At 52.7% G+C, this 17,267-nt stretch overlaps 1 protein-coding gene across 3 annotated transcripts in view; it reads right to left on the bottom strand.

Annotated features, from left to right (window-relative positions):
* RAP1A (RAP1A, member of RAS oncogene family) overlaps positions 1-17,267 on the bottom strand; it is a 48,469-nt gene that overhangs the window by 17,043 nt on the left and 14,159 nt on the right. For 2 of the 3 annotated variants that reach the window (XM_064174007.1, XM_064174008.1), the window contains 2 exons: positions 6,881-6,951; positions 722-805 (listed from right to left, as the gene is read on the bottom strand). In XM_064174007.1, the coding sequence (XP_064030077.1) occupies positions 722-778 (57 nt within the window). In that variant the 5' untranslated portion in view covers positions 779-805; positions 6,881-6,951. The remainder of the gene's footprint in view (positions 1-721; positions 806-6,880; positions 6,952-17,267) is intronic. The other variant, XM_064174009.1, reaches the window with a different exon arrangement.

The following is a 17,267-nucleotide window of genomic DNA, read 5'->3' as shown; positions in this document are numbered from 1 at the left end:
CCAATGCCTGTCAAGAAGAAGTCATCTTCAAAGCAAAGACTTGGCTGCTAACTGGCACTTGCTGTGCCCTGTTATAAATGTGATGGATCCAAAGCAGCGTAGCCTGCAGATCCAGAGAGCTGATTCTGCCACTTGATTCTGCTCTGCTGGGACTTCACCTGCAGTGCTGTGTCCAGCTCTGGAGCTCTCAACACAATCAATCATAGAATCAAGCAGGTTGGAAGAGACCTCCAAGCTCATCCAGCCCAACCTAGCACCCAGCCCTATCCCCAAGCTCAGCTCAACACCCCCCAGCTCCCTCAGCCTCTCCTCACAGGGCTGTGCTCCAGGCCCCTCCCCAGCCTTGCTGCCCTCCTCCAAACACCTTCCAGCACCTCAACATCTCTCTTGACTTGAGGAGCCCACAACTGGACACAGCACTCAAGGTGTGGCCTGAGCAGTGCTGAGCACAGGGGCACAAGAACCTCCCTTGTCCTGCTGCCCACACTGTTCCTGACCCACCCCAGGATGCCATTGGCTCTGCTGCCCACTTGGGCACTGCTGCCTCCTCTTCAGCTCCTCTCTCCCAGCACCCTCAGCTCCCTCTCTGCCTGGCTGCCCTCAGCCACTCTGGTCCCAGCCTGTAAATATCCCACAGCATTTAACAAGCAGCATCTGCACTGAGCCAGGCTCATTTCAAGGTGTGTGTGTGAGTGTTTCAGAGGTGCTTCCCCAAACTCACCAAAGCAGACTTCCCCACACCTCCTGAGCCAAGGACCACCAGCTTGTACTCACGCATGGTGTGGTCTGTCCACGCAGCGATGGCCTGGAAAGCAGGAGAGAAGGCAACAGTTAAAAATGAACCAGGTTCAAAGACTCTGCCTTCTGAAAGCAGTCACAAGCTCCCCTTCCCCACCTCCTCCTGAGGGAAAAGGTGTCTTCAGCAACAGCTGTGGGGTTTATTTTTCCACCTGGGCACTCAAGTTCATGTGGTTGCTCTGGCAAGAGATGCTCTAAGCTGGCCCAGTTAGCCTGCGGGTGCTATGGGAGGAAGAGGATGAAGACAGTTGAAGAGGGACAGGGATCTGCTGGAGAGAGTCCAAGGGAAGGGCTACAAGGATGATGAGGGGACTGGAACACTGACTGATGAACAGAGGCTGAGGGACCTGGGGCTGGAGAAGACTGAGAGGGGATCTAATAAACATTTACAGATATCTGAGGGCTGGGGGTCAGGAGGGGGGGGACAGGCTCTGCTCACTGCTCCCTGGGATAGGACAAGCAGCAGTGGATGGAAGCTGCAGCACAGGAGGTTCCAGCTCAGCACAAGGGGGAACTTCTTGCCTGGAAGGGTCCCAGAGCCCTGGCACAGGCTGCCCAGAGAGGTTGTGGAGTCTCCTTGTGTGGAGCCTTTCCAGGCCTGTCTGGATGTGTTCCTGTGTGCCCTGAGCTAGACTGGATGGTGCAGGAGGGTTGGACTGGATGATCTCTTTGGGTCCCTTCCAGCCCCTGACATCCTGTGAGCCTGTGACAGCATGGCCCATACCCACCACAGGCTCCCCCTGCACTCTGCACCCTCAGTGCCTGCCTGCTGCACCCCAGCATTTCATAGCACAAACCACCGAGTATCAGACAAGTAACTGAGGTCAGAAAGCTGCAAGTACCAGAGCTTTACTTCTTCTCATCATCCAGCCCCAGCAGGGAAGGATTTGGGTCAGAATTTTCTGCCTGGAAAAGGTCAGGGCTAGCTGAGGGCTGCCAAGGCAGAGCCTCTCTGCTCACCCAAGCAAAGGCTCTGCCTTTTTATGGACATCTTGCAACTCCCTCGCCTGGGTGCACGGCACCAGAGAACTCCTCATTCTGCTTGAGATTCCCTGACAAATAAGGCAAATGACAGAGCTGGTGCTAAACATTTTACACTGTGTTTACACTAGAAGCCAGGCTGGGCTGTCCTATCAACCGAGCTGAAGCAAACAATGACCTCAGCAGCTAATTATCTTCCCCTCTTCCCTCCGACCAGGAGTTCGCCTTTGCGCTTCCTTCCCAAGTAAGGCTTCAGAAACATGACTGCAAGGAAGCTCTGCTCCTCAAAGCCACTGCAAACCAAGGCTGCCACAGGCTTTCTGCCTTCCCAGGCTACAACCTGAGGATTGCCTTCAAATTAAAACCCTGCTCCAAGGGGTTTGCCAGAGCCATGTTGCACCTTGGTGCCTACCGCCAGCGACAGCCTGGGGAGAGCAGGGATTGCAACTTCAGCTTTGCGACCGCGGACAACTCCCCGACAAGCTGTGCCTGGAGTTTATAGAATCATTCAATCAGGGCAAGGTTTGGTTGGTTGAGGGTTGGGTTTTTTTTCCTCCCCTATCATTTCAATTCCCAAGTGGAAGCTGTGAAAGAGTCAAGAGGCAACCCACGTGCTGCCCCACACGCACCCATAGGCAGTCCCCATCGGTCTGGAGCAGCAGCTGAACGCATTTAGCGCAGTCCTCGCCCTAACGTCCCACTTTTAACCCTCACTCCTCGACCACAGAAATGTTTGATGGCCTAAATGTGACAGGAGTACAGGTTTAGACAAAAATAAACCACCCCACGTGCAGCTTGGAGAGAGGCAAACTCTGCAGCCTGCTTAGCACAGCTTCCAGCTCAGGCTGCAGTTGCCTAACCGCAGAGAAATTGTGAAACGAAGTCAAAGCAAAAAGGGAGTTTCCAGAGTGGGAACTTTGAATGTCTAAAAGCAGAGCAAGCAATGTCTGTGCACTCTGCTACGTTGACAGCTTCTTTTTTAGGTTAAAATTCTGGCAGCTGTAAGCTCTTCTGCTTGAAAAGATCCCTGAGCAGTGGCATTTGCTTCCCTTCTATCCAAAATCCTGATGTGTTTGGATGGGAAGAAGAGGGGAATTCCAATCAGCAATGGTTTTCCTCAGGAGATTCCTTAGCTATTAAAAGGCAAGAGATTATTTTTCTTTCTTTCTTTCTTTTGTCTTTATGAAGTACAAATGAAACCTACTGATTCAATTGATCTTCATCTTCCTCCACCTCCACAGCCTGCTCCCACCTATGCGAACCCAGCAAGCGATGGAGCTAAGGGTTAAATTTAGCTGTGAACTCTTTCACTTCTTATTTATAGTAATAAAGGACTTGTGGGAAAGTTTCAGCTGGGAGCAGTACAAGATCAACCTCTCATTTTGACTCTCCACTATTTGCTGATTTCATATTTTGAGGGTTCTGTTGCCTTCTTTTTTTCCCTTTTCAGATGCAACAGGAAACCAAGATCCTGCAAGGCAGGAGCCTTGTTACTGTAATCCCCCCACACCCCTTCATTATCTCCTAGCCCTTTCATGAGTCCCTTAATGTTATCTGTTTATTGATGATCTGGAGCAGGCAATTGAGTCCAGCAGCAGTAAGTTTGCAGATGACACCAAGCTAGGAGCAGCTGTGGAGTTGTTGGAGGGTAGGAGAGCCCTGCAGAGGGACCTGGCCAGGCTGGATGGGTGGGCAGAGGCCAAGGGGATGAGACTGAACAAGGCCAAGGGCAGGGTTCTACACTTTGGCCACAACAACCCCAAGCAGCACTACAGGCTGGGGCCAGAGTGGCTGAGAGCAGGCAGGCAGAGAGGGAGCTGGGGGTGCTGGGAGAGAGGAGCTGCAGAGGAGGCAGCAGTGCCCAGGTGGGCAGCAGAGCCAATGGCATCCTGGGCTGGCTCAGGAGCAGTGTGGGCAGCAGGACAGGGGAGGTTCTTGTGCCCTTGTGCTCAGCACTGCTTGGGCCACACCTGCAGTGCTGTGTCCAGGTCTGGACTCCTCAAGAGATGTTGAGGTGCTGGAAGGTGTTTGGAGAAGGGCAGCAAGGCTGGGGAGGGGCCTGGAACACAGCCCTGGGAGGAGAGGCTGAGGGAGCTGGGGGTGTGCAGCCTGCAGCAGAGGAGGCTCAGGGCAGACCTCATTACTGTTTACAACTGCCTGCAGGGAGGCTGCAGCCAGGTGGGGTTGGGCTCTGCTGCCAGGCAACCAGCAACAGAAGAAGGGGACACAGCCTCAAGCTGTGCCAGGGCAGGTCGAGGCTGGATGTTAGGAGGAAGTTGTTGTCAGAGAGAGTGATTGGCATTGGAATGGGCTGCCCAGGGAGGTGGTGGAGTGGCTGTGGCTGGAGGTGTTGAAGCCAAGCCTGGCTGGGGCACTTAGTGCCATGGTCTGGTTGGTTGGGCAGGGCTGGGTGCTAGGTTGGGCTGGCTGAGCTTGGAGCTCTCTTCCAACCTGGCTGATTCTATGACACTATTTGCTGATTTTATATTTAGAGGATTTTGTTGCCTTTTCTTTTTCCCTTTTCAGATGCAACAGGAAACCAAGATCCTGCAAGGCAGGAGCCCTGTTACTGTAACCCCCCCACCCCCCTTCATTATCTCGTAGCCCTTTCACAAGCCTGTTAATGTTATCTGTTTATACAACACCAACAGAGCGCTCAAGGAATTACTCTGCTGCATCCAGGCCAACCTTTCATTTGGCAGCTGTTTGTGCCCACCTCAATAGAGTCAGACACAGCAGCATTCATTTCCAATCCCGGAGCTCTGGGTTAGTGCAGTCACATGCTGTGAGGTGACAGCCACCTCTCCAAGTGGCATTCAATTACGGGTGTTAAGCGTTTCTTTCAAGTCAAGGAAAGGATTTAATCACTAAGGAGTGTAGAGAAAGAAAAATAACAAGGCTTGTAGTGCTGTCATAAATGTTGTGAAACTGCTCTCATTAGTCCTGAATGCTGCAGTGGGGAAATGAAGCAGAAGCTGAGGGTTGCTCCTTGCTCCTGCTCCCCCCTTTGCCAAGCACACGGAGCCACCAAGCTACAGCAGGACAGCCCTGGGGCATTCAGCACGTTTGGCACTAACTCAGCACTGCCCTGAGCACCTCAACACCTTCTTGGCCACGATGATGATTAGGGGGCTTGAGCATCTCCCCTATGAAGAGAAGAGTGAGAGCCCTGGGGTTGTTTAGTCTTGAGAAGAGAAGCCTGAGAGGGGATCTGATCAATGTCTATAAATATCTGAGGGGTAGGGGGCAGGTGAATGGGGTCAAGCTCGTTTTGGAACAAGATCCAATCATGGATGCAAACTGGACCACAGAAGGATTCACCCCAACAAGAGGAGAAGCTTCTTTCTAGTGAGGGTGATGGAGCACTGGAACAGGCTGTCCAGGGAGGTTGTGGAGTCTCCTTCTCTGGAGACTTTCAAAACCCACCTGGATGCATTCCTGTGTGGCCTGCCCTGGGTGATCCTGCCTTGGCAGGGGGGTTGGATGGGATGATCTGTTCTGTTCCATCTCTGGCTTCTGTTCTAGTCTATCTCTGGAGGTCCCTTCCAACCTCTAACACTGTGATTCTCCCTGCTCTACCAGGCACTCCAACCTACCCAGCACCTGTACAGCCACTTTGACACAGAGTCATCTATTAGATTTCATCTCTACTGATGAACAAACTTTGCTTCCACACTGTGAAACACCTGACCCCTCTTCTTCATTCTTTAAGAGGAGCATCTCTGTTCTGCTGCTGTCTGTCTTCTGCTGCTGTTCAACTGCCTGGGAGTGACACAAACAGACACTCAGCTATTCACAGCATCAACCTCAAGATGCCCATTTCCCTTCTGAAGAAAGGGTGAAGGGCCCTGCCCTGTAAGAGGTGAAGGAAAGCTGCAGCATATCTGTTTGAAGGACAGAGGGACGAAGGGCAGCGTGGGCAGGACGGCAGAAGGCTCTCACAAGAGAAGCAGCAGATGGATCCAAATGCAGGTGAAGATGTAACCTGAAACGTGGCCTTGAGCTCCTGCTCAGCTCCATCTTTATTCAACCAAGCACTCAGACACTCTCTGAACTGCACAAGTCCTCTTTTGCCCTGTTGCAACTGAAAGGCTGAGTCAGGGTTCAGGGAACCAGAACTTTCAGGGTATTTCCCAACCAGCGGAAGCAGCCAGGCAGAGGCTGTGTGGAGAACAGTCCAGGCCCTTCAGGAGATAAACCTGATGCAAAAATTGGCTGCTTCTGTTCAAAACGTTTCACCAGCTCATCAAGAAGTTTATCATTTGAGTGGTGGGGGAGAGAGAAGCATACACAAAGATAAGTAAGCATGGCACTGACAGACAGTGGGTGCAGGCTGACCTGAACTGTGACATCCACCCCAGGAGATGCAAATGCTCAAGTACAAATTTACACCTCTGAAGAGGGCAGTTTTCATTTCTTAGTTTCTCCTTCCTTCTCCAAACACTGACCCAGCTATGAGTAAGAGGAGGTGCAGATCTGCTGCTCAGTGGGAGGAAGGCAGTGGTAAGAGCCTATGCTCTGATGGCTCTGCAGAACTTGAAGCGTTTGCCACTGCTGATGCCAAACTCCATTAAGATGATAACAGGAGGCTTACAGAAAGACAAATCCAAGCAGACACATTCTTGACTCAGCCTTAAAAACTGCAAACTGCAGTCACAGAGTCACAGATTGCACTGTGTTGGAAGGTACCCTCAGAGGTCATCTTGTCTAACCCCCCTGCACTCAGCAAGGACATCTCCAACTGGAGCAGGCTGCCCAGGGTGACATCGAGTCTGATCTTGTCTGCCTGCAAGGATGGGGCCTCGATCACATCCCTGGGCAACCTGTTCCAGTGTTTCACCAGCCTCACTGTGAAGATTCAAACATCAGTTTGTATGTTGTACAACTTCAGAAGACATCAGGAAAGACAGAAAACAAAACTCCAGGGTTTCTTTCCCCCCCTCCTCTAGGAAGATTCAGCCACGGAGAAGCAGGATTCAGAGACCATTTTAACTTCAACACAGCTCTGAACACTCAGCACTTCTCAAATCTCCCCCAATGCCAATGCTTTTACAGTTAGCAATTTCATTTTAAACACACTGAGAACATTCAAAACTCCTACCTTGGCATAAAAGATCTCTCATCAGTGTCAGCAGCCCTAATGAAGGTTTTCCACAGCTCCCTGGTAAGGGACTAGAAGAAAAGAAAAAAAGACAAGACCAGAATGCATCATTTTTCAGCTGATGCTCCTGCAAACTTCAGATCTCCTCTGAGTGCTCTCAAACCCAAACCTGCCTGCTACAATGTCTGCTCTTTGCTTTATCAATGGAGCTTACTGAATCAGCCAGGTTGGAAGAGACCTCCAAGATCATCCAGTCCAACCTAGCACCCAGCCCTGGCCAAGCAACCAGACCATGGCACTCCACACAACTTAGAATCATAGAATCAGTCAGGGTTGGAAGGGAGCACAAGGAGCAGCCAGTTCCAACCCCCTCCTTGCCATGCCCAGGGACACCCTACCCCAGATCAGCCTGGCCACAGCCTCAGCCAGCCTGGCCTTAAACACCTCCAGCCATGGGGCCTCAACCACCTCCCTGGGCAACCCATTCCAGCCTCTCACCACTCTCCTGCTCAACAACCTCCTCCTCACCTCCAGCCTCACTCTCCCCACCTCCAGTTTTGCTCCACTTCCCCCCAGTCCTATCACTCCCTGACAGCCTAAAAAGTCCCTCCCCAGCTTTTTTTGTAGCCCACTTCAGATCCTGGAAGGCCACAAGAAAGTCACCTGGGAGCCTCCTCTGCTCCAGCCTGCACAGCCCCAACTCTTTCAGTCTGTCCTCATAGGAGAGTTGCCAACCCCCCCAGCCAGAGCAGTATCACCCAGGGCAGGTCATACAGGAACACACTCAGGAGGGTTCTGAATGTCTCCAGAGAAGAAGACTCCACAACCTCTCTGAGCAGCCTCCTCCAGGGCTCTGTCACCATCACAATAAAGAAGTTTTTCCTCACGTTGAGTGGAGGTTCCTGGGTCCCAGTTCATGCCTGTTGCCCCTTGTCCTATTGCTGGGCACTACTGGAAAGAGTCTGGCCCCATCCTCTTGCCCCCTATCCTTTAGCTCTTGCTGAGCACTGATCAGATCCCCTCTGGGGCTGCTCCTCTCCAGGTTCCACAGCCTCAGGGCTCTCAGCCTTTGCTCCTCACAGAGATGCTCCTCTCCATTAGCAGCCTCACAGCCTCCAGTGGACTCTCTCCAGTAGTTCCCTGTCCCTCTTCTGTGCTCTTTTCAGACCTCAGCAGCTTCTCTGCTGTTTTCTGTACATCAGGATTTATGAAGCTGCCCTTTCTGCCCACAATCCCCTCCCCCTGCTATGCAATGACCTCTTGCAGAAAGCTCACACAATTCCAAAGTCCACTTTTTCCCTCTCCTTTGGCACTGCCTCCTATCTCAACACCATGGACTCCATCCCCTACCCTCCCTTGATCTCTGACCAGTCACTGCTCAGCCAGCCCAGGGGTGGCAACTTTAAACAATTCAATGTCCAGCACCTACTGAAAATCAACAGGACCTGGGCTCCTACATCCCTTCTCTCAGCTCTGACACCCTCCCTGCCTCCTGCACCACACCATGGCCGTGCTAGTGTGGGAAAGTATAACCTCAGAAGTGAGAGGGGAAATGTGTTTCTGAAGAAGAAGCTGCAGGTAACAGATCAGCAAAGACCTTAAGAACTGAGTCAGTGCTAAATGAGTCAGACGGCCACAGCTGGGCTGAGAGGTGGGGGGAGGCAGGGCAGAGGGGAAGAATCTGCTCCTCCACAGCTCACACTCACTGCAGTGAAGCCGCTCAGGCAGGCACTGGCAGCTGAAGTGGGGCTGGAAATGGCACCAAGGGCACTGGTTGGCATCCACTGTGCTCTGAGCACACGTCCAGCACTCAGGTTTGAACGTCCACAGCCACATTCTAACAGACTCCATCCATTCTGACGAGCTGCAGTAACCAAACCCTCACCCAAAGGCTGTCTGCTACAGATCTCCAGCACTCAGGAGCTTCCCCTGCTCCCCAGGTTTTTGCTCCTCTCCTGCAGTTTGCTTTTCCCACACCAAAAAGTCAACTTCCTCTGCTGCTGAAGTCAAATCCTGTGGAGTTCTCCTTAACACACTCTGCAGAAGGCTTCACTTCCAAAAGACAAACTGAGGTCAGCCTTACCCTGTCTGAGGCTGTGTCAAGCCTGCAATTCTGGGAGATGAAAACCTGGTACTTTCCACCACCAAGAAGGCAGGAGGCTGTGTTCAAGGCAGGCAGGAAACAGAAGCACCAGGCACTGATGCTATCAGGGTCCCTCTGAAACGCATCTGGCATCCTGTCCTCCACCTCTCCAGCCCACACAGCCCTGCCGTGCCCCGGCCCCCACTTCCTCCTCCAGCCACCTGGGATGCAGTGGAACAGGCTGCCCTCCTGTCACACGTGTGCCACTGCTGGAAGAGAACCTACAGGCCAGGAAAAAAGGGTGGAAGAGACAGCCTGGAGCTGCATCCAGACAGGGCACACAGCATCTCACCAGATGCTGAGAGCAGGACAAGTTCCAGTGTCCCCATTCCCCTGCCCCAGTAACCCTGCTGGTTCCTTGCCCACATGTTTGAGGCTGCAATACCTGTGGTACCTCCAAGTCGTTGTTCAGCAAGACTGACCTGCAGCAGCAGGGACACTGCAAACAGCAGCAGGGACACTCCAAACAGCAGCAGGGTGCAGCCATGGCTGCAACCACCAGCAAAGGCTCCTCTGCTTTCTGCTTTCAGCCTTTCGTGGATCCAGCGCCAGCAACTCCAAAGCCTCTGTTTATGACTCAAAGCCTGCAGCTCTGTGCTTCCCTCTGGATTTGGAGCAGCAGATCCAGCATCCCTGAGCCTGCCAAGCAAGTGCTGTACTGCAGGAAGCCTCGGATTTTGTGTTTCCCTGCCCAGCCTGGTTCCAGCTCCCCCAGCTGGAAACCAGCTCTGTGGTTACTTTCTGTTCCCAAGGGCGTTTCTGAAAGCTTCCAAGGGAAACCTGTTCCCTTTTCAATGCTTGCATCCCTTTTTCATGCTCTCACCATGGGAACTTTCAATGTAAAACTACTCATTTGATTTCTTTTCTCCAAAATGCTTCTTTTCAGCATCTCTGCAAGAGAAGGTCTTGGAAGGAACTGGATGATCTTTGAGGTCCCTTCCAACCTAAACCATTCTATGATTCTTCCTAACACTCCAGAGCCGTGGGCACGTGCCAGAGCCACAGAAACCAGAATGCTTTAGGAAGAGATTTATGGAATGGTTTGGGTTGGAAGGGACCTTGAAGGTCACCTAGATGAGGAAGCTGTCATAATCCTAGTCAGATACTTGTCCACAGTAACAGCAGTGAGTCTCCAGCACAGCAGAGTTCATTCAGGCAGCTCTAGCTGCAAGCATGTGCTCGGAGCGGATCTGCACACACCTGCAGCAAAGAGAGATTTGCAGCCCAAGTGCTGACACAGTATCAACTGTGGGACTGGGGACAGATGACAGCTCAGCAAAGCAGGCTGCATTCTCATCTAAAAGCACCAGGGACAGCCCTAGTTTAAAAAAGAGTTAAGAGAAAAGGAACAGAAAAAAGCAAGGCAGCAGCCGAGCATGCAGCAAACCACAGGCAGCAGTTCCTAGAGGTGGCCTCTCAAGGTGCAGCTTCTCCAGACGTGGGCACTGCTCCCCTGACACCTGCTCCCCAGAAAGATGCACTGGGATAGAGAAAGATAGGGAATGATGTGCCTGGGATAGCAGAGACAGAGGCAGGGAATAGCTTTGGTTGGAAAAAGACCTTTCAGATCCTAGAACGGTTTAGGTTGGAAGGGAGCTCAAAGCTCAGCCAGTTCCAACCTCCTGCCATAGGCAGGGACACCTCCCACTGGAACAGGTTGCTCAAGGACTCATCCAACCTGGCACTGAACACCCCCAGGGAGGTTGTGGAGCACAGAAGCACCCAATGTGATCAAAGATTGCCTCCCTGGGCAACCTGTGCCAGTCTCTCACCACCCTCACTGCAAACAACTCCTTCCTAACATCCACTTTCAACCTCCCCTCTGCCACTTCAAACCCATTCCCCTCATCCTGTCATTCCCAGACCTTGTCAATAGTCCCTCCCCAGCCCTCCTGTAGCCCCCTTCAGATCCTGCAAGGCCACTCCAAGGTCTCCTCCAAGACTTCTCTTCTCCAGCCTGCACAGCCCCAACTCTGTCCTCACAGCAGAGCTGCTGCAGCCCTCTCAGCATCTTGGTGGCCTCCTCTGCACTGGCTCCAACACTTCCATGTCCTGCTTGTGCTGGGGGCTCCAGAACTGCCCCCAGGACTGCAGGTGGGGTCTGAGGAGAGCAGAGCCAAGGGGCAGAATCCCCTCCCTTGCCCTGTGCCCACACTGCTCTTGCTGCACCCAGCACAGGGTTGTGTCTGGGCTGCACTCACCCTGCAGGCTCCTGTGGAGCTTTGCATCAGCCCAGACCCCCAGGGCCTGTTCCTCAGGGCTGCTCTCAGCCATTCCCCACCCAGCCTGGAGTTGTGCCTGGGATACCATCCAGTCCAACCATTCTCTAACTCTAAACCATGGCACTCAGCACCACACCTCTGCCTCTTTGAAACACTTCTAGGCATGAGGATTCAACCACCTCGCCAGGGAGCCAGTTCCAGTCTTTGAGAACCCTTTCAGTGAAGAAGTTTCTTCTGATATCCAACCCAAACCTCCCCTGGTGCAACTGGAGGCCATTTCTGCTTGATCTATCACTAGGGAGCAAAGATTAACATCCATCCCACCTCCTTCCAGGAGTTGCAGAGAGTGAAAAGGTCTCCCCTGAGTCTCCTTACTCAGCTTTAAGGAAATCAAAAGAGCACAGCCTCCTGCTGGGTGCTGGCCTGTTCATCCCCCACACTTCCTAGTGGAAGCCCAAACCTTTCCCACTCCCAAGGGAAACATGCAGGCAGCATTTCACAGCTCAGAGAGAGAAACCTGCAGCTGCCCACAGGAACTCCAGCACCTCCCCTCCAGGGCTGTGCCAACCACTGCCCTCCCATCTCCCCGGGAGAGGGGCAGGCTCCTGGCATGTTACAGCCACATGGCTGGGTTTATTTTTATCCTGGCAGTGAAAGACTGAATCATGCCAACAAACCTGTTTAATGTTGAACTTGTAGATGTTCTTCATGCCAGATTTTCAAGTTCCTGTAAACTAGGCCATGCAAAAGGAGGGGGAGGAGTATTTTCCTTTGAGTGTCTACTAAACATTGCTCAATGCTCCAGCAGAAACCTTTCAGTACTCACAGCCATGCTTGCAAAACAAACTCAAATCCAGCACTTCTGCACAGAGAAGATTTATGATGATCAGAATCAACACCAAAACTGAGAGAAAAAATGGTCCTAGAATCATAGACTGGGTTGGGTTGGAAGGGACCTTAAGGATCATCTACTTCCAGCTCCCTGCCGTGGGCAGGGATACTTCCCACTGGCCCAGACTGCTCACAGCTTCATCCCACCTGGCCCTGAACTCTTCCTGGCCTGGAGCCTCCATAACTTCTCTGGGCAACCTGTTCCACTGTCTCCTCACTCTAAAGAATTTATTCCTCATCTCCAGTCTCCATCTTCCCTCTTCCAGCTCAAAGCCATTGTCAATCCCAGCCCTTATCAAAAGCCTCTCTTCAGCTTTCCTGGAGCCTCCTTCAGATACTGTAAGGCCACTGCAAGGTCTACTCCAAGCCTTCTCTTCTCCAGGCTGCAGAGCCCCAACTCTCTCAGCCTGGCCTCACAGCAGAGCTGCTGCAGCCCTCTGAGCATCTTGATGGCCTCCTCTGGACTGGCTCAAACAGTTCCACATCCTTGTGCTGGGGGCTCCAGAGCTGGACACAGCACAGCAGGTGAGGTCTCAGCAGAGCAGAAGGTAAAATCCTCCTCTCCCTTGACCTGCTGGTCCACGCTGCTTTTGAAAGTCTGAAAACCTCACCTGGAGTCCTGGGGGCAGTTCTGGAGCCCCCAACACATGAAGGACATGGAAGTGTTGGAGTCAGTCCAAAGAAGGCCACCAAGATGCTCAGAGGGCTGCAGCAGCTCTGCTCTGAGGACAGGCTGAGAGAGTTGGGGCTGTGCAGCCTGGAGAAGAGAAGGCTTGGAGGAGACCTTGGAGTGGCCTTGCAGGATCTGAAGGGGGCTCCAGGAGGGCTGGGGAGGGACTATTGACAAAGTCTGGGAATGACAGAACGAGGAGGAATGGGTTTGAAGCAGCAGAGGGGAGATTGAAAGTGGATGTTAGGAAAGGGTTCTTTGCAGTGAGGGTGCTGATACACTGGCACAGGTTGAGGGTGGTGAGACACTGGCACAGGTTGCCCAGGGAGGTTGTGGAGCACAGAAGCACCCAATGTGATCAAAGATCACATTGGGTGCTTCTGTGCTCCACAACCTCCCTGGAGGTGTTCAGAACCAGGTTGGATGAGGCTTTTAGTGACCTATTCTAGTGGGAGATATCCCTGCCTATGGCAGGGGGTTGGAACTGGATGAGCTTCTTGGCTCCTCCAAGGACTGTGGGCTGCAAACCACCAGCAGCACCACACGGGTCCGGTTGCCCAGCCCAGCCTAGCCCTGCCAAACACCACTCCCCACCTGCTCTCTAATTAGTTACTTGTTATACACCATGTTCTTAGGCATTAAATCTCTCCACACAGCTGAAAGCACATTAAATGCTTCCCCTAATATGAATCAAAGCTGTCGACAAGGATGCAATTGTTAGAGGAGAGCCCCAGCAAAGCGAGGGGCAGAGGGCTGCTGGGCACCAAAGAAAGGTTGCTTGTGTGCCAACTGCACCATGAATTAGTAGCCACCTCCCCTCAGAATTAGCCCAGCCAAACGCTGCCACAGACCTATCCTGGGCACTTAGCACCGAATTTACTTACATAATCAACAGGGCTGCCAGGGACTCACTTGCCAAGTCCCTGCCCCGAGGCAGTCTCTGTCTTTAGGGCACATAGAAAACCTCTTCCACCTTTCCTGAGGCCGTGGAGAAGGGTGATCAGAGAATCACAGAATCCAGAAGGTTGGAAGAGAGCTCCAAGTTCATCCAGCCCAACCTAGCACCCAGCCCTGCCCAGTCTACCAGACCATGGCACTAAGTGCCCCAGCTCCTCTGAGCCACATCCAAGTCACCACTTTCTGCACAACTCCACCTCTTCCACGTAGTGCAGTGAAGGTTGCTGCTGCTAAGGGGTCAGGGCAATAAAAGCCTGAGCTAAGAGTAAAGTCCTCTAGCAACAGAGAAATTCTCTCTGCCTTCAGAGTTGTGCAGAACTGGAGCTTCCAGCAGAGGAACTACAGCTCCAACAAGTCAGAGGAACAAGCAGCTTTGAAAACAGCAATGGCTTTAACTTGGGGAAGTGACTTTGTGCACAAACACATTGAGGCTGATCTTCCTCAGCCTGGCATCTCTCCTATAACCAGACCAGGCTAAACTTGCAGTCTTAAATGCCATAAAGTTCATTCTCTGGCAGTGGCTGCTGACTTCTTCAGCTGGATCTGCCCTGCTACAGGAGCTAGAAGGAAGGAGGCACAAGTGCTCTGGGCAGCTCAAGCCTGCCATGCTGAAACAGCTAATTTAGTCTTTGTCCCCTTGGTCTGCATTTCAGAAAGTTGCTAGGGATGTCTGCCAGGCAGACAAAGAGAAGGGAAAGGAAGCCAGAAGCAAAACTCAAAGCCCAGCACACACTGCAGCCCCAAATTAGAACAGCAGCTACTTGTCACTGCCTGGAGCTGGCAGCTTTGCCTCCCACCCAACTGCAGCACTGCTGCAAACTTCACAGCTTCAGCAAATGGGTTGGGTTGGAAGGGACCTTCAAGAGCAGCCAGGTGGCCACAGGCAGGGACACCTCCCACCAGCCCAGGTTGCTCAAGGCCTTGTCCAACCTGGCCTGGAACACCTGGAATGTCAGGCTGGAGATGAAGAGGAAGTTGTTGAGCAGGAGAGTGGTGAGAGGCTGGAATGGGTTGCCCAGGGAGGTGGTTGAGGCCCCATGGTTGGAGGTGTTTGAGGCCAGGCTGGCTGAGGCTGTGTGCAGCCTGCTCTAGGGTAGGGTGTCCCTGGGCATGGCAGGGGGGTTGGAACTGGCTGATCCTTGTGCTCCCTTCCAACCCTGACTGATTCTAGGATTCTATGACCTCTAGGGAGGGAGCATCCACAGCCTCCCTGGGCAACCTGTGCCAGTGTCTCCCCATCCTTGCTATAAAGAACTTCTTCCTAATTGTTCTAGGTTGGGAACTACAGGGGTTAAAAAGCCTCTAGGGACTAGAAAATGTTTATTCAATCAGTTCATTCTGCTCTCTCTTTATAAAGTCAGGGGGAAGCCAGCTCGTGCTCCTTCCCTCCCCCTCCAGCCCTGTGTCAGGTGGGAGCTGCTTTTACTGGGGCAAACATGTAAGGAGTAGGCTGTTTGGGGCCCTCCAGGGGCTTGTGTTTAGGCCTGTGGATGGCAGAGGCATTGGGGAGAATCAACCAGGTTGGAAGACACCTCCAAGGTCATCCAACCTAGCACCCAGCCCTGCCCAACCAACCAGACCAAGGCACTAAGTGCCCCAGCCAGGCTTGGCTTCAACACCTCCAGCCACAGCCACTCCACCACCTCCCTGGGCAGCCCATTCCAGTGCCAATCACTCTCTCTGACAACAACTTCCTCCTCACATCCAGCCTAGACCTGCCCTGGCACAGCTTGAGGCTGTGTCCCCTTCTTCTGTTGCTGGCTGCCTGGCAGCAGAGCCCAACCCCACCTGGCTACAGCCTCCCTGCAGGCAGCAATGAGCTCTGCCCTGAGCCTCCTCTGCTGCAGGCTGCACACCCCCAGCTCCCTCAGCCTCTCCTCACAGGGCTCTGCTCCAGGCCCCTCCCCAGCCTTGCTGCCCTTCTCCAAACACCTTCCAGCACCTCAACATCTCTTTTGACTTGAGGAGCCCAGAACTGGACACAGTAGAGCCACCTGAGTCTTTTCAGCAGAGGTTCAGAAAAGATCTCAACAGCTTTCTCGGTATTTCCTTCCATCCTTCCTCATCAGCCAAACACTCAATGTCCAAGGGGCACAAATGTTAGGCATAGAAGCTGCTCATGGCACTTCCTCCATCTGCTGTCTACCACTTGCCACTGATTTTTGTTAAGTCCTATAAAGACATTTTTCATTTTCTTTAGTGGAAACAAAAAGAAGGGAAAATAAAACTCAAGCAAACCAAACAACATTCTGACCTTTTAAATAGAGATTAAATTCCAGGCAGACTCTAGGAGGCTCAACTATAGCAAAACACCAACTCCATTATGTTTGGTAAGAGTAATTTGTGTGCTGATAGTAGCTTGGCAACGTCCTTAGCAGTGTTCTTCCTGGTTTACAGGACGAGGGTAAATAAGTGACATGAGGCAGGTAGATTGGCACTGCCACTGCTGCTTGCACTTCAATTCTTTCATCTCTGCAATGCCAGAGCCCAGAAACTGCTCACAAAGCCTGGGCACTGCTCACTGTTAGGGGCTGGAACTCAGTTTGTGCCTATTAAGGGAGGTTCTTCTGCCCCTGTGCTCAGCACTGCTCAGGCCACACCTGCAGTGCTGTGTCCAGTTCTGGGCTCCTCAAGTCAAGAGAGATGTTGAGGTGCTGGAAGGTGTTTGGAGAAGGGCAGCAAGGCTGGGGAGGGGCCTGGAGCAGAGCCCTGTGAGGAGAGGCTGAGGGAGCTGGGGGTGTGCAGCCTGCAGCAGAGGAGGCTCAGGGCAGAGCTCATTGCTGTCTGCAGCTGCCTGCAGGGAGGCTGCAGCCAGGTGAGGTTGGGCTCTGCTGCCAGACAGCCAGGGCCAGAAGAAGGGGACACAGCCTCAAGCTGTGTCAGGGCAGGCTCAGGCTGGATGTTAGGAGGAAGTTGTCAGAGAGAGTGATTGGCATTGGAATGGGCTGCCCAGGGAGGTGGTGGAGTACCCTGGAGGTGTTTCAGAGGAGGCTGCATGAGGCACTTAGTGCCATAGGTTGGTTAATCAGAAAGGTTAGGTGCTAGGTTGGACTGGATGATCTTAGAGGTCTTTTCCAACCTGCTTGGTTCTGTGATTCTGTAAGATGATCTCCAAGGTCCCTTCCAACCCAAACCATTCTGTGATCCTGAGGAGCCAACCAGGCTAACTTACAAACTCCAGAGAAGACAAGGAGCCTTTAAACCTTCCTGACCAAGCTGCAGCCAGCACTTTGTGTGGAGCTTGGATGTGACCAGGCAAACTGATCACAGAATGGTTTAGGTTGGAAGGGACCTCAAAGCTCAGCCAGTTCCAACCCCCTGCCATAGGCAGGGACACCTCCCACTAGAACAGGTCACTCAAGACCCGAGGTCAAATCTGCCTATGCAGGGCAGAGATTGTCACTGCCTGCAAAACTCTTTCCAGCGTTCCCTGTGCGTCAGCCACCAGCAACGCAGACCCTGCCTGTTCCCACGCAACTGCCTGCTAATTAAACACCTCTTTGA

Source organism: Pogoniulus pusillus, chromosome 39 (genome assembly GCF_015220805.1).
Source record: "Pogoniulus pusillus isolate bPogPus1 chromosome 39, bPogPus1.pri, whole genome shotgun sequence".
NCBI classification, from domain to species: Eukaryota; Metazoa; Chordata; class Aves; order Piciformes; family Lybiidae; genus Pogoniulus; species Pogoniulus pusillus.
Note: the sequence above shows the minus strand (reverse complement) of the source record. Positions and strands in the feature narration are given on the sequence as shown.